Below are 22,913 nucleotides of genomic sequence, written 5' to 3' on the forward strand. Positions count from 1 at the left end.
TAAATTCTAAAAAAAAAATTAAAACATTTAATATAATAAAAGTTATTTTACTTAATTTTAATTTAAATTAAAATAATTACATTTCTTAGTGTGCGTCGAAATATTTACTAATTTTATATGAGTATACAGAGTGATACATTTATAATGAACGACTTAACTAGTTAAAAAATAAAAATAATACAACATTTTTTTTATTTATTCATATACATGTTTTTTAAATTTATCCCTTATAATTTTAAAGTCGTTAGGGATAAAAATTCAAAATACTTTATGAATTAAAAAAAAAACATGTACCTAAATTAACCATACAAATTTTCTTAATATAATTTTTATTTTTTTACTAATGAAGAGGTTTATGATAAATAAATCATTCTGTATAACCAGCTGGAAAATATTTTTTTTTCAATAGTTTCTATTGGTTAATAGCACGAGCACGAATATGATGCCTGTTAGTTATAAAAAAATAAATATATAAAACTAAAATCATTTGATAGGGAAAGTCGTCATCACCATGGCATAGACATCAGGTAGGGGCGGATTCTTCGTTATCGAATAGTGACTGTCCCGAGTTCTGTTTGCTGTCAAACGGTCTTAGCTTGTTGTTGCAGTTATTCGTTTTTGAATAAAAAAAAATTAACGCATTAAGTGCTATTTTTTACTGTTTTATTGTGTGTGTATTACAGATATAGCCTATTAACTATTTTTTTAAAGTTTCATTGGAACTTTCCAAAGTTAGACGACTAAAAAAGATGGATTATATGAAATTTACCTAGTGATTTCAATAAAATCTCAGATATATTTTTCAAGTAAGAATATTATTATTTCATTTTTCTATTAATAAATTTTTAATTTCTGAATCAGTATCGAGTATTTAAAATTTGAATTCCATAAAAATATTTGAAAATTTACCAAGTTTAATCAAAATAATATAAACAATAGATAATGAATTTTTCTAAAATTTAACTTTCTTATAAATGTAATTTTTTATAATATTAGTTTCAAAAAAATTTAACTTATCGTAAAAGTTTTTATCAAAGTAGTTTTTAAAACATTTTAAAGTAATTTTTTAGTAACATTGATTAGTAATATAAATACTTAACAATAGCTCTATACACATTTATCTTAAAAAATATGTTTTCTTTAAATACGACAAAATCCCATATAGTTTAAATGATTTCATCAAAAACACTATGCATATTTTTTTTATTGAAAATTTGAAATGCATATAATATTAAAAGTATTTTGTTTATCCATTTTTTATTATCTCAATTTATTAAAACAATCATAGTGAATATCATTTTTAAATGCTTAAAAGTACATATGTTTAACTGATATTTTTCTTATGAAACTTGGGTTGTTTTATTTATTGAACTTATTTAATTCGGTTATTAATTCAAATAATTTGCATTACTTTATGGAGTGTTTAGAATTAGTTTAGTACTTCTTTTCATCATAGTGACGACAATGACAAAATCAGATTTAATGACAAAACGCATTTTGTTATTAATGATGATAAACAGGCGCATCTATGGCAACGGGTTACTCCTGTGATGGCCCAAAAAACTAAGCAAACGACTAAATACCACGTAAGCTTTAACTCCTCATTTCAAAGAATCTACATACTAAAATAAAATAATTATTTAACATGTATGGTGACTAAAAAACTTCTACTAGTTTATCATAACTCAAAAACATAAATTGTAAAATTCTACTCAACTAAAATCCTAATGTTAAGACTACAAAAATTGATAACTTGAATATTTTTAAATTGTTATTGATAATTTTGCGTTTCCAAATTTGTTAACATTTTACTATAGAATTCCATAGTCATATAACAATACTGATCTGATCTCATTTTTAAATTTAACTTTGTTGTGTTAAATATAAATTTTTTTTACATTTATTAACTAGTTGAATACTTTCTAATGTAATAGCTGATACTAGAACCTGATACATATTTTCAATGGAGTACACTTGGACATTGTTATCAAATACAGATGATCAGGGACTGGGCAATGAAGCCACCATGCTAAATTGTAGTGCTTCGGAGTCTCATCCTGGTCAAATTTTAATACTGTCTAACGAGTCAAATACGCAAAACATAACAAATCAATCTATTAATGACTTAACAAATTCACTCGACAAAGATTATAGTATGAATAGATTGCAAAATATTGAGTCAAAAAAACATCATACTTTACATAGTAAGTTTTATTGTTGTCTTAATTTTGATTTTTACGTAACAAAATAAATCATATACAAATTGTAATTTACATAGATAGAAGTGATTTCGTCGGAGGCATTGACCACGAAGCTTTAGATTTTAGTAATTTGGCAGATGAGTTTATACAAAATAGTAACCATGAGACGAATCAGTAAGCTTTTTTGCTTTAAATTATTAATAACGTGAACACTTCAAAATTGCAAATAATAAATTGAATTTTTTAGATTTTTTCAGGATCCAATCAATCAAAATGAACAAGTTATGATTAGAATAAATTCACCTTACCAGCAGCAGTCACAAATTTTTTTAAAAAACTCGACAATGCCAACAATTGTTGAAATGCCATTCGATGGAAGTAACGTTTCGTCAAGTACAAGTTTACTTAACAAACTAACAAAAGAACATAAGTCCCATAGTTTTTCTTCTAACAGGTAAATTTGTATACATTTATGCATTTTCTAAACATAAAATCTGATAGTAAGTATTCTAAGACACAGTTTACCCGAAAGCCCGCCGGACTCGGAGCCTCCATATTCACCAGCTGATGGAGTCGGACAACCACCACGTAATTATTATTAATTCATTAGTTAAAAAAAACAATAATAATAGGATATAACATCTAATTATTCGTACTGGTTCAACTATTGGCATATTGATATTATATAACATATAAATAGTATAATTTGTACGACAAAAAGGTGGAAAATTTGTAGGGTTTGAATTTTTCATTTTAATTTATTTTTAATTTCAATAATTATGATGAGAAAAAAAGTTAATTTTTGTTTTTTGATTAATTAAAAAAAAATATTTTTTTAGTAAATTAAAATTTATTTAAAAATGTCATTTATGATTTCAGAAAAATTGAAATTTTTCAAAAATGACTAATAATTCTATAATTTGTACTAATTAATTTTTTACGTATAATCAAATGAATCAACTTGAGGTAGTTAAATATTTATTATCATTTAGGCTGTATAAATTTACAGAACTATTAAAATTTTTACTAGTATTGTTAAAAAATATAATATATTTATTGACTGATCTTTATCAAGTAATATTTTAATACTAAATATTTAATCTTTAATGATAAAATCTGACCCAAGTTTCATCATCATCTCAAGTTGGTCTATTTGAAAGTATTAAAAATATAAAATATTTTATTTTAACTTTATCTTTAGCTAATTCTTACAATAAAATAAAATTTTATTTTAAAGATCGAAAAACGTCAAATGTACAATGTTTGATGTCATCCAATAACAAAACTCAACTTTCTATCAACTCTGGATCAACTCCTGGACTTTATACAAAACAACAAACAGTTGTCAGTAAACTTCCTCATCCTTTGGCAGGACAGCCCCTCTTAATGAGTCATTCAAATCCTTCGTCACAAAACACTAATTTAGGTTTGATAAAGAAATAATTTTTATTCATGAATAAAAAAAAATTCACGATGATAATATTAATATTATGTTGTAATAAATAAGGTTTTGACCACATACCATCGAATATTAGAGATGTTGAAATTCCGGAAGCTGAATACGCAGAAATTATTATAAACGGAAACGATAAAAAACGGAAGCTTTGTACAGACATTGGGAGTTCTATTCGCGTGAAAAAAGAATCTGGTAAGCTCATATTTATTTATTTATTTGTAGTATTATTGATGATTTACACAACTTCTATAAGACTCAAGTTGTAAAAAGACCGCTACACATGTATCGCCTTCCGGTCAATCAGTCTGCAGTGAAGACAGCTATACATACCAAGATAGTTGCGAATCAGGTCTGTACGCTGATAATAGCTTTCAATGTATTCGGTTTCAACCGTTTCAAGAGTCTTCATGGAACACTTTATGTGATCATTCATTGAAAGAATTGTAAATTTAATTTTTACTTATTACATTTATTCGTTCTTAATATATTTATTACTAATTGAAATGTTTTTCTAGACCAATACCACATTACAGAGTAGATGCAGACAAAGGCTTTAATTTTTCTAATATTGATGATGCATTCGTATGTCAGAAAAAAAATCATTTCCAGGTGTGTTCAGAATTAATGTTAATTGATTAGTAAATATTAATTTAAATTTATATGTTTAGATAACTTGTCATACTCAATTACAAGGCGATGCTCAGTTTGTAAGAACTGCTGAAGGTATACACAAAGTAAACAGTTTTCAATTACATTTTTATGGTGTAAAAGTGGAATCACCCGGTCAAAGTATTAAAGTAGAACAGTCCCAAAGTGATAGAAGTAAAAAAGCATTTCATCCTGTTTTGTAAGCTTTTGACTATAATGATTATTTAACAATAATATAATTGAGATAGTGTATTTACATCATGCTAGGTTGGATTTGCGTGACGAGCAGGTATCCAAAATAACAGTGGGGAGATTGCACTTTAGCGAAACAACATGTAATAATATGCGGAAAAAGGGAAAACCCAATCCAGATCAACGATATTTTTATCTAGTTGTTGGCTTACACGCACACTGCATTGATGAACGTGACTATCCGATTGTTTCATACGCATCCGAAAGGATAATTGTCAGGGTAATCCAAGTAATTGAAATATTATAACAATTTTGTGTGTCATTTGTATCGTGACAATAAATTATAGAATTACGAAAACAAATATTTATTATTATTTTCTATTTTTATTTTATTCTGTAAGGCATCAAACCCAGGACAGTTTGAGAATGATGCGGAACTTTGTTGGCAACGTGGTTCCACACCCGAGTCTATTGTTCACACTGGCAAAGTAGGAATAAATACAGATAGACCTGATGAAGCTTTAGTAATTCATGGAAACGTAAAACTAACTGGTCATATAATTCAGCCTTCGGATATAAGAATCAAACAACATATACATACAGTAAAATTTTAATATCCATACAAAATTACATTAATTTATTGATCATATTATAAAGCTAATTTATTTTTTCTAAAAAAATTGAATTAATAAAAATATTTTTTTGTGAATAGTTTAAAAATATAGGCATTTTTATTTTACTTATTATTAGTAAATGTTATTTAATACTGTGTAGCAATTATTTATTTATTAGATTACATTTTATTTAATTTTATTTAGTGTGATACTAGTGAACAACTAAAAAATGTACAGAAGATAAATGTCGTGGAGTTCAGTTATAAACCAGAATTTTCATCAATGTTTGGGTTGTCTGTAAATAAAGACACAGGAATTATTGCTCAAGAAATCCAAGAAGTATTACCCGAAGCCGTGACAAATGCTGGTGGTATTGAGTTGTCCAATGGAGATGTATGCAATGACTTCCTAGTCGTCAATAAGGTATTTTCACGCGATATCATACGACATAAATAAATAAAATAGAAGAAAAAAAATTATTATTTTAGGATCGTATATTCATGGAAAATATCGGTGCCGTTAAAGAGCTGAGTAAAATTACAAGCCATCTAGAAGCTAGAATTTGTAAATTGGAGCAAAAAAACAAGTTAAGATTTTTACCAAAAACTAATTTTAGTCTAAATTCACCAAATATAAAAGGTGAATGTTCTATAACTATTAATTTTATTATATAGATTTTAATAAAAACAAATCTAATGTAATAATATACTATTTTTTGTAGTAAATAAATATTCCTCAAAACTGGATAATAATTTTGAAGGATTTAATAAAACATTAAGCTTGAATGAAATTAGTGCATTTTGTTCCGAAAATTGTATTAAATTCTCCATAATTATTTTGGTCATAATCATGACAAGTTGGTGAGAAAAAAAATGAAAATTCAGTATTAATTACAATGGATTTATAAGCATTTTTTTACAGTATTATATGCATGACAAGTTTATTTTTAACAGAACACTACAATAAGAATCAAATACTCAATAATGAAAATATATTGTAGGTTACTACTGATATATTTTTTTATCATTTTTTAAATTCTACTTAAATTATTTATAATATAGCTTAATTAAATCTCATGGAAAACATACCCAAAAAAACCGTCATTACGGAGAATTACAAAGAACTATTGATGTTCCCAAAGAAATTGACAATTTTTTAGATAAAAATAAGCGAACGAGTTGTCTCATACTAAAAAGTCCTGTAAACAGTTATCAAAATTGCGAGGTATTTATATATTTTTTTATTATTTCAATCAAATTATTGTAAATTTGTTTATTTGAGTAGATTTCCAAAATGAAGACATTAACGTACGAAACTGCATTAAAAAACTTAAATGAAAGGCGGATGATGGGAAATTCTTTAATTAATTTTATTATTACCATTGAGAGAATGTTAGGTATGAGCACTTAATATTTGATTTCTAATCTGTTTTATCAAATAATAAACATTTGTTTTAATACTTAAATACAAACATATAATAGACGTGGTTTATAAAGAAGTTATAATTACTGTATTCTTTAATAACGGCACTAACTACTCAATGGAAGTAGAGAACAGAACAGACACTTGTGGAATTAACAAAATTCAACATTGTGGCGATAAATCTAAGTTAATCTATAGTTTTCAATTGCCAGCGTTTAAAAGTTCAGGAGGATTTTTCATTCATATATCTTACAGGTTATAAAGTTATTTCATTTTATAATTACAAGAAGTTTCAATGAATTAAACAAATAAAATTTTTTTGTTAGTAATAACATGCCTTTTTTCATTTATTTAAAAATTTATTTATCCCTAAATAAAAAAAAAGATTACATGTATTGGTATATATTATATAATATGTGATATTGGTATGTAAAAATGTGTTAGAGAAAATTGAATTAAGTATCTAATTTTTTTTTTCTTTGCTTATAAATATTACTACTTCTAAAAACAAAAATTTTCTTTATTATCATCATTAACTATATTATTTTCACTTTGGTAAAATTAAAACTGTACAAACTTAATCTTATTTTCGTAGTAACAGCCTGTATTATAAATAACATTACACTCCTGATATATATATATATATATGAATCAATAATGTACTTAGCACTAAATCATGTAATTTTACTAGATTCCACATTTTTAAATTTAACCTAATACAAAGCGATTCAATAATATTTATTTTATGAAAAATCAACTTAACAGCATGTTTAATAAACTTTATATCATTAGAAATATAAGTTTATTGAGTTTGACAATTACCAATGAATTTGTTTGGTGACAAGATAGAAATCCTGCGCATAAAGTATTTGGTAATTCAACTTAAAATGTTCAGTTTAAATTTGATTGATCTAACTAGGTACTGATATTTCAATTGCTCAAAGCATTTATCCCCATATGGGAAAAACAATTTTGAATAACTCTACATTTTACTATATTTAAGATATTAACTTATTATTCATACATTTAATTTTAGAATAAACAATAGTAAACTGAACAGTTGTACCTCATCAATGATAGCAAGTTTGTCATGTACGTCAAACCCTCATTCCAGATTGATGACCATAAATGGCACTCATTGGACACCTTCTTCAAATACTCAATTGTGGCCATTAGATAAATTTTATACATTAAAAAGTTCTACAAAACTTGCAATTACTCTACGATATGAACACATAGACAGAGTACAAGTAATTTTAAATATAAATCATTAATTTTTACTTTAATATGAACAATTGTACTTATTTTTTAATTAAAAAAAAAAAAGTAGTATATATTCTTAATAATTGTTATATTATTTAATACAGGCTATTTGTGATTATTCAAATGGTACACAATCTATTGTTGAGTACAATATTTCTTTACACAAGAGTTGTGATGGAATGTAAGGAATTTTAATTTGGAGGTTGCATACAAAAATTTGACTCTTTTAGAGTAATCTTTTATGTTTAATAAAAAAAAAATGAAAGAATAATAGAATTTATTTTTATTTTATAATTAAAACGTACATATTATTCAAAATTCAACAATTTAATTGTTTAAAGTTTATTAACAATTATGTGTCGACATCCCGTACAATATTAAATGTTAAGTATCTTTATATTTTAAAGTTTAATGACTGAAATAGATGACCCTACTTTTTAACCATTTACACGAAATATTTTTAATGTTTATATATAGTCTAGAATAATATAATAAATTGGTTAATTATTTAACACTAAATTCTTTTCTAACACTTCTATAAACACAAAATTATATTCAGGCAGCTAAACTTTCATGTAAAAATTATAGTTCAAATAATATTCATGTTATAATATTATTTTAAAAGGCGAAACATTGTTTATAGTAGTATTATTAATTAAAATAATATAATAATTTTTGAGCAAGAAAAAAATCGTGCTTCATTAATTAGTATTATATTTTAAGTTATTATAAAATTGTGCTTATTGTAGAAAAAAAAATGAATACACTAGATTTTAATTCAATAGTTTTTGTTTATAAATAAAATGTTGTGTCTTAACGTTGTAAATTTTCTATTTATTTTAAAAAATGACTTCAAAACATAGATGTCCATTTATACTTTGTTGTCTAAATTAAAAATATTTTTAAGTTATAGTTTTATTTTTAGATATTAAAGAGGTGGGTAAAAGTGCTCATGCACTCAAATCTGTAAGTCAACTATGCTCACTGCCTTCCAAATTATATTAATTCGTTATCTTCAGATAAGTGTTTTTACTGATATTTGTTTTCCTAACACTATATATGTATAGGATGTCTTACTAGGCCATTGTTATATATACTCAAAGAATCTGTCCCTGGCGAAATTAAGTATTTCTTTGGATTTCAGGTTTTTGCTATCATATTTTTCTGGGATAGTTTTTCCAAAATTTTTAGACTTTAATGTGGTTTGAGTGACACATTCATTCATAATTTGATATAAATCGTCCTCTTCCGTTTCACACTTACTGCACAGTGCTGATTATGTTACCTTCATTATTTAAAGATTTTTAAGCAAATAAATGTATTCTGTGTTTATTTGATGTCTAGTCGAGTTGTTACGATCACTCAGAAGTAGACTGAGAGTCCTGATAAAAATTTTTGATTACCAAAGTACTACAAAGTAACTCCCCATTTATTTGTGTTATTCTCCACGTCAGTTTTTAGGTAGAACTTTGATGGATCACTCCACAAGTCTTAATATTGGATCTGGTCCAACATAAGTATTTTCTGCACCTTTCCTCACTAAGAGATCTGCTTTTAAGATACTAATATAAAAATATGGACTACAATTTACTTTGAAAATAGTTGTCCATTTATACTTTGTTTTCTTAATTAAAATTATGCATGAAGTATAGAATAAAATTATTTTAAATAAAAATTCTAGTAATATTATTTAGTATCTAATACATTATTTTCAATTATATTTTTTAGCTTTAGAAAAAAATAAAAATAAATTATGATGTGATCATGAAGGTGTGACAAAAAAGTTAAATCAAAATCAGCTTTGATCTAAATAACAAAATTTAATTATCTTATTATTGGCAGTTTTTAAATTAAATTTTTTATTTAAATTAATTACTTATAGAACTAGTAAATTTATTTGTATAATCAATTTTTTATATTAAAAATCAACATTATTACTATTTACGTGATAAAATAAAATAAAAATATACCATTGTTCTATTGTTATAAATATTATCAACTGATTTTTATTACTTTTCAGTTAACTTATCCACAAAACATTTTTCAGCTTATTATTTAACTTTAATCCTTGAAAATTTACCACCGATTTAAAATTATATTCATTGAGTTTGTTGTGTCTCTGATACTTCTGATGATTGTTCGGCATAATCAGAAGGTAAAATAACTTTAATTTTGTTCAGTCTTGCTATTACAACATCAATTTGATACTCTAGAGCTTCCATTTTAGTATCCAATAATTTTAATTGATAACTTATTCTAAAATACAATTTAAAAATTAGTCTTACAATAGATTTATTAAGAAAATATGTCATTACTTTTGAATTTCCCCTTCGTCATTGTTACTCTCATCTTCATTTTAATAATTTTCGTATATATAAAGATGAAATAAATATGACCATAAATACAAAACTCATTAACTATGTTTTATCCTTTTTTACCTGAATCAGTGTTAATTTCATAGAATGACTCAATTAAATTATTAAATTTATCACCATCGATTTTAGTATCGTCTTCGATATTGTTTTGTTTTAAAATATATTTTACTTCATTGTCAACATAGTTACAACTAATTCGAGCATAATTTTTGTATATAGTATTTATTTATTTTTCTTTGTAAATTACCGTTTTAAAAGTTTATAAATGTCTTGATAACTGTAGTAGTTCTTAGTTTCATTTTTTGAAGTCATAAATAATTTATCCCAAACATATGCTTTGTTTTGTATTGTTAATTCTCCAATATCCACGTCAAAATATGCATGAAAAACGATAGCTACTAACATTGTCTGAAAGATAAATCAATTAATGATAAATTGATTTTAATGATTGTTCTTTATTAAATAAAAAATAAATACATTTTATTGTATTCAAATAAGCTATTATTTAATTAAATCTCTTTTAAATAAAATGATGTGATGGTAACTTACCAGAAGAACAAAAATCACTACACATGTAAATATTATAAAGAAAACAGTAGTCAAAGTTTGATCGACGTGAGCGATAGAATGGTAGTCAAAATCTCTCACAAGTATTCTCATGACAGATATTAAAGAATCATTTATTGTTGAAAATTCTTCAACCTAATGAAAAAACTTGTTTAATATAAATAATATTTCAATATTACAAATACAGTATAATTTAAATATACTAAATGATCGACTACAGGCTCCTAAAATATCGGTTGGTCCGACTAACTTAGAAAGTAAATAAATTAAGTCCTATAAACTTATTAGTTAAAGATAACAAAAGAAGATTTAACATAACAAAAAATTTTAATACAATTAACAATCAATCTATAATTGGGCGTCCCCACTTACTAAAATACTAAATAATTAAAGTGACATAAAATAAATACAAAGTATAAATTTATAAATATGTTTCATTGTAATAATCTGACCTGAGCATAACTTCAGTACTGAGTATATGATCGCACAGACTAATAATTACTGAGGCATCAACTACCTTTCAAATGTTTGACGGAAACAAATATTGACATGAACCCAAAAATATGTTAAACCACACATCTGGTAAATCCACCGCGTTTATACATGAGTTACGATAGCCATAAATGTCGCAACACAACTTCTGGCGTCACCGAAACGTCTAATCAACTAAACCATACACTAGTCACAAGTCGACAACTACCACCGGTAGGCGAACGGCTTCTCCTCTTCTATATGTAAACAAGTATTTTTTGTTGGAAGTTTAATACAACCACACATAACAAAAAACCTCAACATACTCCCCCTTTGGAAGGGATAGCCCTTACAACTGATCAATGGACGTCAAAAGGTAGGTCTTAATGGTATAATGACAATGAGACTTAATTTTCTGACCGAAATGTCTTCACGGTCAGATATGACATTTATAAATTAAATAGATAAGCAAAACAAATTATTAAATCAACAAAAACAAATTCAAAACAAATCAAGGTAACATAAAGTATCACATCTACAATTACAGGACACAACTAAAATACAATAACGACATGAAATTATTATTTGAGTTCAATAACAGTAGAATAAGAAAAAAATTATTAAATTACAAAATATAACAAAAATCAAATATTAAATATATAAATATACCATTGCATGATTATAACGATTTATATAAATTTAAGGAATAAAAACAACTTAATAACTGGACTAAGAAAATAAAGCATATGTGCTTAGGGAATCATGACGTTAGCAATAGTACCAGCTTCACGATTGGGCAAATAACCGGTCCGTTAATAGTGTGCAATTGGGCTACACCCGCAACTTTAGCTTTGCCTAAAGTAAAACCTGTCACCCTATCTAACCTCCATACTAACAAACTTGTGTTATTTTCCTTTATCACAACCATATCTCCTATCGCAATGTTGGATTGTTCTCTTGTCCACTTTGCCCTTTATTATAAAGTATGTAGGTAGTCCTATACCATAATTTCCAAAAACTCTACTGAAAATTCTTGAGTAATTTCCACTGTTGTACTTGATTTCTAAGGACTCTGGCGTTGAAGAGTATAGGAAGGCTAGGATCAATTAGAAAATGAGCAGTTGTTAGATAGTCTAAATCTTGGGTCACGAGACATAGGGGTTAATAGTCGGGAATTCAGTACGGTTTGAACACGAGTAATTATAGATGTGAATTTTTCATACGTGAGTACATGATTATAGAGCACCCGCGTTATTCATGATTTCATGGATCGAACTGCCACCTCTCAAAGCCCACCTAAGTAGAACGCAGATGAGAGGTTGAATGCCCATAAGTGGATATCGACGCTTCAATTCGATCCCGTGCAATATTAGGTTGATTAATTGAACGTAGGACATTAGCGGCTCCAGTAAAATTTGTATCACAATCTGAATAAATGTCTGTGGGAATATTCTGTCTTCCCGCAAACCGATCTAAGGTAGTGAGAAATGCCTCCGTAGATAAGCTAGATACTAATTTTAAATGAGTGGCTTTGACAGCAAGGTAGACAAGTATTGCCACGTATTCTTTATAAATTCTGGGCTTTCATACAGACGTTTTTTGAAGGAGAAAGGGTTGGCGTTATCAATTCTTACTCGCTGGAACATACAACACTACTGAACGCCATAACTAGGCTGGTCAGAAATCAACGGCTGGGGATTAACGGAGGCTAAAAGATGTGTCCGTTTAGCTACTACACACGGCTGCCACTTGAAGCACGAGTACACGAACAGATATAATCCAAAAATGGCGCACAATAGGCTGACAATAAGTCGGGGTCCAGAATCACAAGTGACGTGGTGACAATGCTGACACAAAAGCATAGCCAAATGACAATCACGGGTGAGCAGAATTGAGTGTTTTTGATGTTCATGAAAGTCGGCATTTTGTAGACACCCTTCTACGCGTACTATCCCGTTGTTATCTATAAGCAATATTAAACGAGAGAATACANAAATAAAGCATATGTGCTTAGGGAATCATGACGTTTTATGAAACATGTCGCTTACTCCTTAACTCGTAAATAAGATTTGAATTTTTTCCGAGGTACATATCAAGTGATGGCAATGAGCGCGTCTCTCAATTCTAGGATAGATAGGAAAACCGAACAGACAGGTTCATAGTGTCTATACCTTAATCAGCGTCATATCCATGCAACAACTTGGAACCTTCTACAATAACTGGAAAACTGTTTGATTTAAGATCCTGAAGAGCCTTCACTCTGTGCAGCCACAACTATTGAAACTTGTCAAACTTCTGGCATTTCGGAGTTTGGGATGACTTTAAAATATTGAACCAGGTGTTAGTAGTTTCGCACAAAAATCCCAACTCGGGTGTAGCTGGTGGATAAGAGCCACACAATTTGTCATAAAAGCCTTGTAAAACACTTGAGCTAACGTCACTCACCGTTAGCTACCGTAGAGTTCTACCAGCCCCATACGTCTGATACAAATACTGTAGGACTGTTGTTTTTCTATTCTGTGAAACCATCTGGCCAACAAAAACATAGCAGGCAACTCCAATTTAAGAATGGTCAAAGTCTTTAAAGGTGCTACTTTCGTCTTGTCGTCCAATAGATGTATAGACATAGTACCATCTGTAGCTAGAAACCGCAAATATACTAATGCAGCATATCCTTTGTTGGACGAATCGCAAAACCCACACAACTGAAATTTTCTGCTAGTCTTAGTAACGATAAAACATGCTATGTGTAACACTAACATTCGTGGTAATTCATCAATAAACTTTGTCCATTTTGTTAGGCAAAGGATCATGCTGCGTGGTGGTAGATCGCCAGATTTATTGTACGAGACACTTATCAGTAAAAATTACTGGAGCTAGCAGACCGAGCAGGTCGAAAATTTGAGCTATGACTAGAAAGTACGCCACGCTTTGTGAAACTGCGAGAGTCTATCAACACATTATAGCCTAAATGGTCATTCACAACATTCTATACTAATACCAGCACTAGCTGGGATTAGTATAAATTAGTCATTCTATAACTAACAACAATTTCTCCGTAAAAATTACAATAATAAATTATTAAATATCAATTTCATACTATATTTAATTGCTATAATAAACTCATATATGACACTTATAAATCATAAAACTTGTAATCAGGGTATAAATAAGGTAATAAGAGTTCATTTAGCTTTTCAAATAATCTATCACTGTTAAATATCATCTATACTTGTCTCACCTATGCCATGTCTACGCTATACCACGACCCAACTGTACTATCGTTTCTAACAATGAAAGACGGACAGGGTCACTGTGTTACTGTGCTATAGCACAGTGCCCTAGTAATCATTGTATCTATGGCTGAAAAGCGGATAGTTAGCCATTTAAGTACTGATAAGGTGTCATAGTCACTATTTAATATATACTTTATGTTTACATATAATATTGTATGAAAAAATTCAAAGATATTTTTTCTTAATACTGCCAGAACTTTTTGGGAAAAAAACGCATCACGACAATTATTTTTTTTTATAAACATATTAGGTATTATCTTTCTTTATATTGGGTATACAATTTTTTTTAATCTGACCATTTACTGGAGATTCAAAATAACAACTTTTGCATAAAAAGTTAAATTTTTTAACTTAACTTTTAAAAATATTCCTGAAATACTCCAAGCTTCAAAAATGTTAAATCAAATCTTATATGTAAAAAAAATTAATTTTCCCAAAGACTTATCATCTATGTACAAATGGGTACCACAGTTTAAAAACATAAAATTTTTGTAATAAAATATTCGATACAAATATTATTTTTTCGACCTTATATTGGTATAACTTTTTGAATAATATATGGATTATTGCTTTTTTTTTTTGTAAGTGGTATATCCATCCCTTATATTCAACATAATTTTTTACTTTTAAATTTCGTATAAAAGGGAGACTACAATGATGGGGATCACAGATTTTCATAAATGTTATGTGAATGAAATTTACATAGAATACTTTGATTGTAATACATTATAAAAAAATAATAAAAAGTCATAAAGTTGTTTTACACAGAGAAATTCTTTTAATATCAGCCACTAAAGTTTTCTTAAAATAATGATTATATTAAGAAAATTAATCTTGATGTTCTTTAGTTTTATATACTTTTCGATTATCAATTAATTAATAATTTTGTGTTGTATCCTTTATTCCTTAAAAGGGTGCTATCTTTATTTTTTAATTGCCACATATTATTTCATTAGCTTATAATAAAAAGTACTCAACTAAGAAAATGACTGGTCGATAGAAATTTAAACCCATTATTTTGAAATGGATAACTATTTTAAAATATCGAATGAAGGTGAAGTGTCTAACGATACGTTATTATTGTTTAAAAACTCTCATCAAAGAGTTCTGTTTTAGCTCATTTTTTATATATTCAAATTGTGGTCACAAAATTAATATCTATTAGTTATAATCTATAACCAAAGCAATTAATACAGGTGTGGTCAAAAGCTAACACCCTCGTAAGATTAAATGTAAAATCATTTCACAAATAAATCTTCTCTATACGCAGTGAATAAAGTTAAAAAGTAAATCATAAAATGAAGACTACTCATTTCTAGAGTTATTACATACTGTCTTTGATATTTCGATTGCTAATTCTGTAAAGACCAATTTTTTAAAGAACGAAAATGAATCATTTATTTCTAAACCAGTCTCTAGCACCAGTCTCTAGCACCAGTCTCTATTAACTGTAGATTATAATAAAATTCCCGTTAGAACTACTAGATCAACTTGAGATATAAAAAATTTTTATTTTGAAGAATATGTACTAAGAACATTAAAAAAATTACGTTTATTCATTAAATTAAATTAATATAAATAAATTGTTCAATATAAAAAAAATTGTCTGAATAGTATTTAATGATTAATCATCAAGTATAGTATTTTCAAAAAGATAATGTATTTTAGCTTACGTTTTATTTCTAAAAAAAGATTTAAGTTTTTAAGATTAGTGAAAAATACATTTGCTACTTATAATAAACGTAAATATTAGCACAAATGCATAGAAAAAAATAATTAAAGTTAAAATGATTCTCATTAAAATATGAATGATCGATATTTTTTGATAATGATATTTTATATTTTTACATTATAAAATTTATAATCAGTTTATAAATAAAAAAAATAGAAGTTCATGTTGCTCTTAAAATAATTTAATAATTTCTTATAAAAATTAAACACTATCTACAGATTTGTGTAGAAGTGTTTTTTATAATAGTGATTTTAATTATTGTCAGGTATCATATATATTTGTTCCAACTATGCCATGTCCTCAGTGTACTGGGTTTTGTTAAATAATGACTTTCTCGTAAAAATGTACAGTTTAAATTTTTATAAATTATTGTAATGATCAACTTTATTGAAAAAAGAAACTATGTCTAAGAGTAGATTTTATAGGTACATTTCAAAAATGAAATGGGAACCTATTTTTTTTTTTCTGTATTACATGGAGGATTGTCTAAATAAAATGTTGACAAGTTAATTAATAATTATTTTGAATTATTACATTTTAAATATTTGCATTGGACGATTTTGAAAAAGTAAGGAACGAGGTAGTATTTATTTTTACCATAAGTATTCTTCTACGTTACGCACCCCAATCACCTATAACTACAAATTATAACAACTCAAAAATTAATAATACAATACTTATTATCGACCTGTAAGAATTTTTTTAGACCATTCTTCATTTAATAGTTAAAAAATAGTAGTAAGTTCCTATTTAACTAGCAACAGTTACTTTAAAATCTATCATTAAAAATAATTCTTCTTACAATAAACTTGATAGTTATAATGGTTTATAAAAAGAAATTAAATTTTAATATATAGGGGGTGTAGTATACTTAATTAACCATGCTGTATATAAAAAAATATGTTCAGTTCTCACCTGTGTTCCAAATGTACAATAACCTAATACGGCAAATGCACATACTACTACCATAATAATAACCATGTACTCAGCTACCACTTGAAAACACTAAATTGAATAAATATGAAGTTAAATGTGTTATATTTGTAAAAAAAATAATATCATTGAATTATTACCCTACTAATATTCAAGTAAATAATTGTCATTGACTTGGTTAAATCGATATACTTAACAATTTTAATTAATGTAGTAAAGAATAATAATGATACTGTCAGCTTTAATGTGTTATGTCTGTACACCAAACTTTCAAAGAAGGTATGGAATTTACCGGATAATATGAACTTTTCTAACTTTGACTGTGATTCGGTACTTATAATTAGTAAAATCATAAAAATACAATTCCAACCAAGCTACCAGGACATTATTAATAGAAATTTTAAATCATAAATTCAAATATTAATAAGTAACACGTACAAGCACTATGCAACCGTCAATCAAATTCCAAAATATTTTGAAGTATCTTAACTTGAAGTACTTCAGTTCTAAAATTTCTTCAATAGAATAATATAGAATAAATAAACACACGATAATTGAACATCCTAATGCAATTATGGAATCACTTATGTAATTATACCGTAACTGTACAGCTCTAATATTATGTGACGGAATAATACCACCTGACGCTGGAAACTCTAATACTAATCTATTAATAAAATAAAAATGATAAGCACAATAAGGTTTTTAAATTTTCATTTTATAGGATAAAAAAAATAAAATAAAATTATAACCACATAGTAACATGATTACTCTTACTTAACGACACATAATGTATGGATATTGCCATTAAATACGGCAAAGTCGACAAAAACTGCTCTTGTACCTCTATCGAGCCATGCATTGAACTCTAAACTATTTATTAAATCTTTAGCATCAGATTTGAGTTTTGGAAAATCAAAATAAAATCCACCTGCCCCATAATACGAAATTTTGCCGTTGTATTTTGATCCTTGAGTTATCACATGATTTGAATATACCCACCTGTGAAATATTTAATATTTCTCCGTTTTCCAAATATTATACTGAAATACTTTTTTTTTATATTAATATAATACAGTTATTAATTAATATTTATTAATAGATAGATCATACTGAGTATCAGTTGCAGGTCCAAAACTGTTTCTATCTTCATATTTGAGACAGTATGGTACATAACATTCTTTAAACAATCCTTTAAACTGGTTTCTTATTTCACAGTGGCCTTCTTCTACTCTGACCTTATGTTTATTTTATGAAGTTTATTTATATAAGAGTTTATTTGACAGTTATAAATTATAATTAGTGGCCTAAATCCAAAAGCTGATATATCATTAAAATAGGTTTTTGAGATGTTTTATTATGCGTATAGATATGGATTTTTTCTTTTCTCGGTCAAAATATTATCATAAAATTTTAACAGAAATGTTTGTATATTGCATTTCAAAAATGTCAATTACCATAAGGCATTATAGAAATTTTAAATTGATTTTTGCTCTCTTGTAATATTTCTAAAACTGACATATCATCTTTTGACCACAGAAATATAGTTTTGATATTGGCACAAATAGCCATTGAAATTAATCTATCTTTAGAATAAACATTAACAATAACTAAAATAAACTTAAAATAAATTATTTATACTTTTATTTTATTTTTATGACTCGGCACTACGAAACCTTTTAAGTTTGGGTCTGTAAGTTAATCCACAATTTTTATTGATAAATCAGTAAAGAAAAAAGTATTATAAAACTATATACTAATTATATATTATTATTTATATGAGGATATCAATATTTATTAAAAATATTAATATTAAACAATTCTCTCTCAAAATAGAAGAGCTCACAACAATTAAAATGTAAGTATATAATTGAGCCAAGTAATTATGAAATGGTGTTTTAAAATACAGTAACAAAATTTATTTTTTTTAAAGTGACAGTTTAAAAAAACCCAGCACATGAGGGTCGCGGCACAGTGATGACGTGACATAATTGGATCAAGTATAATGATATCTGACAGTGATTAAAATCACTATCATAAAAAACGCTTCGATGCAAATCTTTAGATAGTGTTTAATTTTAAAAAATAGGTGGATTATTCCAAAAGCAACATGAGTTCGAATTAATAATATAATATAATAATATAATATAATATAATATAATATAATAATAAAAACTGCTAGTTCGTTATTAATATCCTGATTCAGATAAAGTATATCGAATGAAAAAGGGATTATAAAAATTATTATTTCTCATAAAAAAATTATATTGATCCATACACTTTTCAATAAGTTATAGCATTATAAAGTTAAAAATAAAAAAATAAAATCGAGAATTTTCACACAAAAATAGCATTCGGTAGCCAATTTCACCCTGAAGACAAAATAAAGTACGAAATTTTTTTTTTCATTATAAAGTGCATTTCATTAGCTTTAATTTATGATATATATAAAAGTGTCAGACTTTCCGGAACACTTTCAAAATTTAAGTTAAAAAAGTAAATTTTTTCTGAAAAAGTTGTCATTTTGAATCCCCCCCTTTGGGCAGGTAAAAAGTCAGATTTATAAAAAAATTATACCAAATGATAGTTAAAGACATCATGCATCCATAAAAAAAAGAATTATATTGATCCATACATCTTTCAAAAAGTTATAGCATTATAAAGTTAAAAATATAAAAAAGAATTTTTTTACAAAAATCGTATTTTTTTATCCACTTTGATGTCTGTTTTTACCATGAGGATAAAATAAAGTCCGAAATTTTTTTTTACCATAATAAAGTATATTACATTACCTTTAATTTAATATATATATAAAAGTGTCTGACTTTCCGGAACACTTTCAAAAGTTAAGTTGAAAAAGTTCAACTTTCTACATGCATTTTTAAGATTTAAACCCCCCTTGTATATAGGGAAATAGTACCATTTAAAAAAAAAGTATGTCGAATGAATGATCTATATAAATACTACTTCTCATAAAAAAATTGTAATGATCCATACATTTTTCAAAAAGTTATAGCATAATAAAGTTAAAAATGTAAAATACAAAATCGAAAATTTTCACACAAAAATAGCATTCGGTAGCCATTTTCACCCTGAAGATAAAATAAAGTCCGATATTTTTTTTTTTCATAATAAAGTCTATTACATTAGCTTTAATTTAAGATATATATAAAAGTGTCAGACCTTCCGGAACACTTTCAAAAGTTAAGTTGAAAAAGTTCTACTTTCTATATGCATTTTTAAGTTTTGAATCCCCCCTGTATTTAGGGAAATGGTCCGATTTAAAAAAACAGTATGTCGAATGAAAGATCTATATAAATACTACTTCTCATAAAAAAATTGTAATGATTCATACATTTTTCAAAAAGTTATAGCATAATAAAGTTAAAAATGGAAAATACAAAATCGAAAATTTTCACACAAAAATAGCATTCGGTAGCCATTTTCACCCTGAAGATAAAATAAAGTCCGATATTTTTTTTTTTCATAATAAAGCATATTACATTAGCTTTAATTTAAGATATATATAAAAGTGTCAGACCTTCCGGAACATTTTCAAAATTTAAGTTAAAAAAATTAATTTTTTGTGAAAAAGTTGTCATTTTAAATCCCCTCCTGTGGACAGTTAAAGGATTAGATATAACAAAAAAATATACCAAATGGAAGATAATGATATCATGCATCTATATAAAAATAATTTATATTGATATGTTCATTTTTAAAAAAGTTATGGCTGTTTTTAGTAAAAAAAATTGAAAAAATTTTGAAAATCAGCGATTTTTAAATTTGTAATTTTTTTGGAGTTTTCCCCCATTTACGGGGAACGAGGGATTTTTTTTCAATTTTTGAGGGTAATGTCTTCGATTAGAAACGATTTGTGATCTTTTGACATATCATTGAAAGAAATCGGTTCGGTGAGAGCTGAGAAACAGACAAAAAAAAAAACACATCTTAGTAAAACCAATACCTTCTCAGCTTCGCATCGAAGCTAAAATATTTGGTTTTAATGCATAGAAAAAATGTTCATTTTTTCCCTTTTTTTCAACTTTTAAATCATCTAGGCTAACAACTACCTCAATGAAAATTATAAAGAACAAAAGTATAAAAACATTTAGTATAATTATAATAAGATTATAAGAGTTAAAGATGTACACAGTGCTCAAAATTTAAAGAGACATGTCAATTTTTAAGAATAATAAAACAATAAACTCCTACTTTCTTAATTAATGAACATTCTACATGTTTTTTATACGGACCACTGTAAACAGCGATATTATTTAATAGATTCTTATAAGACACTATTAATGAATATTTTTAAANATTTAATAGATTCTTATAAGACACTATTAATGAATATTTTTAAAATAATATAATTAAAAGAATTATATTTCATGTTAGCAAAAAAACGAATGAATCTATCGAAAGCTTATTTAATACTCGTAATCCTTATTTCTCTACAATAATAACTGCAAAAACAAAACATATTTATTTAAAACATATCTTTTTGTTTTAATTGTAAATAATAAGTTTAGAGAACAAATTTACCTGTCTACATCTTGGCCTATACAGTAATTTGTTCCCAAGAATAGTATCCAATTTTTTATTATAAGACTTATCATCATTATGAGTTTCATATAATCCATTACATAATACATCCTTGAAATACTGAATTATAAAATAAAATAATATTTTCTTAATATAATTTCAATAATAAAAATGGTATTTTTAAAGTTTAATAATTATTAAATGTTACATCATAGTAAAATAAATACTTTTTCACCTTTGTGTCTAAGGTAAAAATATTTTAAATGTAAGATATATGGAATTATAAAGTAAAATGCTAGATTATACTTAAATTAAATCCTGTTTATGAAAATATACACGCTTAATACTTTTAGCACACCTGTATATGAAAAATACAAGTACACGTGAGAGTTGTTACCCATGTATAAGAAAGTTGGGAAAAAATATTCAGTATTACGTACGTTTTAATGTACAATATTTCACAAACGAAATTAATTTTTGTGAACCCCTCCTACTCAAGTAACTAAATTTTTTTTCGGGGACGTTAGTGTAACATTACTCCAGCACCCGTATTTGTAAATTTTAGATTTTAATTGAATTAAATCAGTTAAAAATGTATGTAGTTCACAATTTAATGTGTTCAACCATTAAGAGTGCAATTAAGCAAATTACATTATTTTTGTAGTAATATATAAATCTAGTTACATGTAACATAGACAACACCTTTAAAATTATGCATAATTAGTAACACAACAATTTGGACATAGTTAGTTTTCTTTTTGAAGTTTATATACCATATTTTTTAATTAACCTCACAGTGCGCTTTATATTTGCAACAAGTGAAAAAGTAATTTAAATTTATTTGAGATTTATTTTATGTGTGGGGTACTTTATTAATTATTCATGTTAGCAAACAAATTATTAAACATAAAACCCTTTAGAAAACTTTTACAATTTACAATAAAATTTTAAAAAAATTACGTTTCAATTCCTTCAGTAATTAACCTGAAAAAACTGATTTAAACTAAATAGTTATACGATGAATTTCTGGCAATCTGATTTTGTCTGTCAGGATATTTAATAGTACCCTATACGGTAATGTATATATACAGGGTGTTCAGTAAATAAGGAAACGAATTTCTATTGTACTCATTGTTTGTAACAATTTAACTGTTTCCTAACTTACTGAACACCTTATATATATTACCGTATTAGTTAC

The 22,913-nt window shown here is 26.3% G+C and overlaps 2 protein-coding genes across 6 annotated transcripts; one reads left to right on the forward strand and one right to left on the reverse strand.

Annotated features, from left to right (window-relative positions):
• The first annotated feature begins 496 nt into the window (after positions 1-496).
• On the forward strand, positions 497-8,478 carry LOC126897666 (myelin regulatory factor-like protein). 5 transcript variants are annotated; one of them, XM_050671431.1, is made up of 21 exons: positions 497-806; positions 1,935-2,204; positions 2,279-2,375; positions 2,449-2,655; positions 2,716-2,789; positions 3,439-3,627; positions 3,709-3,849; positions 3,911-4,100; positions 4,173-4,266; positions 4,326-4,504; positions 4,573-4,786; positions 4,899-5,099; positions 5,316-5,534; positions 5,600-5,750; positions 5,833-5,971; positions 6,033-6,107; positions 6,173-6,335; positions 6,396-6,507; positions 6,593-6,788; positions 7,570-7,777; positions 7,901-8,478. In XM_050671431.1, the coding sequence occupies exons 2-21, from the start codon at positions 1,964-1,966 to the stop codon at positions 7,979-7,981; spliced, it is 3,171 nt and encodes a 1,056-aa protein (XP_050527388.1). In that variant the 5' UTR covers positions 497-806; positions 1,935-1,963; the 3' UTR covers positions 7,982-8,478. The 5 variants fall into 5 exon arrangements, with proteins under 5 accessions (XP_050527388.1, XP_050527387.1, XP_050527390.1 ...); XM_050671430.1 differs by having other exon boundaries at positions 498-806; positions 2,722-2,789; positions 7,570-7,783; positions 7,901-8,476; XM_050671433.1 differs by having other exon boundaries at positions 498-806; positions 2,734-2,789; positions 7,570-7,783; positions 7,901-8,476.
• A 1,277-nt stretch (positions 8,479-9,755) lies between these two features.
• On the reverse strand, positions 9,756-17,428 carry LOC126897688 (polycystic kidney disease 2-like 2 protein). The gene is made up of 7 exons (XM_050671477.1): positions 17,311-17,428; positions 17,153-17,242; positions 10,721-10,873; positions 10,419-10,579; positions 10,235-10,362; positions 10,112-10,145; positions 9,756-10,052 (listed from the first exon to the last, which is right to left on the reverse strand). Exons 1-7 carry the CDS (start codon positions 17,338-17,340, stop codon positions 9,896-9,898), a joined length of 753 nt encoding a protein of 250 aa, XP_050527434.1. The 5' UTR covers positions 17,341-17,428; the 3' UTR covers positions 9,756-9,895.
• Positions 17,429-22,913: the final 5,485 nt, after the last annotated feature.

This window comes from Daktulosphaira vitifoliae, unplaced genomic scaffold (assembly GCF_025091365.1).
Source record: "Daktulosphaira vitifoliae isolate Bord-2020 unplaced genomic scaffold, ASM2509136v1 Scaffold_2, whole genome shotgun sequence".
Lineage (NCBI taxonomy): Eukaryota > Metazoa > Arthropoda > Insecta > Hemiptera > Phylloxeridae > Daktulosphaira > Daktulosphaira vitifoliae.

Excerpts from the sequence above, each read along its gene's own strand:
- LOC126897666 (XM_050671429.1), top strand. The coding sequence starts at position 1,964 with ATGGAGTACACTTGGACATTGTTATCAAATACAGATGATCAGGGACTG. Across the intron at positions 2,376-2,448 it reads AGTAACCATGAGACGAATCA|ATTTTTTCAGGATCCAATCA; the intron begins GTAAGCTTTTTT and ends TGAATTTTTTAG. Across the intron at positions 4,505-4,572 it reads AAAGCATTTCATCCTGTTTT|GTTGGATTTGCGTGACGAGC; the intron begins GTAAGCTTTTGA and ends ACATCATGCTAG.
- LOC126897688 (XM_050671477.1), bottom strand. The coding sequence starts at position 17,340 with ATGACAATTATTTACTTGAATATTAGTAGG. Across the intron at positions 17,243-17,310 it reads TTTACTTGAATATTAGTAGG|TGTTTTCAAGTGGTAGCTGA; the intron begins GTAATAATTCAA and ends TATTCAATTTAG. Across the intron at positions 10,363-10,418 it reads ATTTATAAACTTTTAAAACG|TTGTAACTATGTTGACAATG; the intron begins GTAATTTACAAA and ends TGCTCGAATTAG.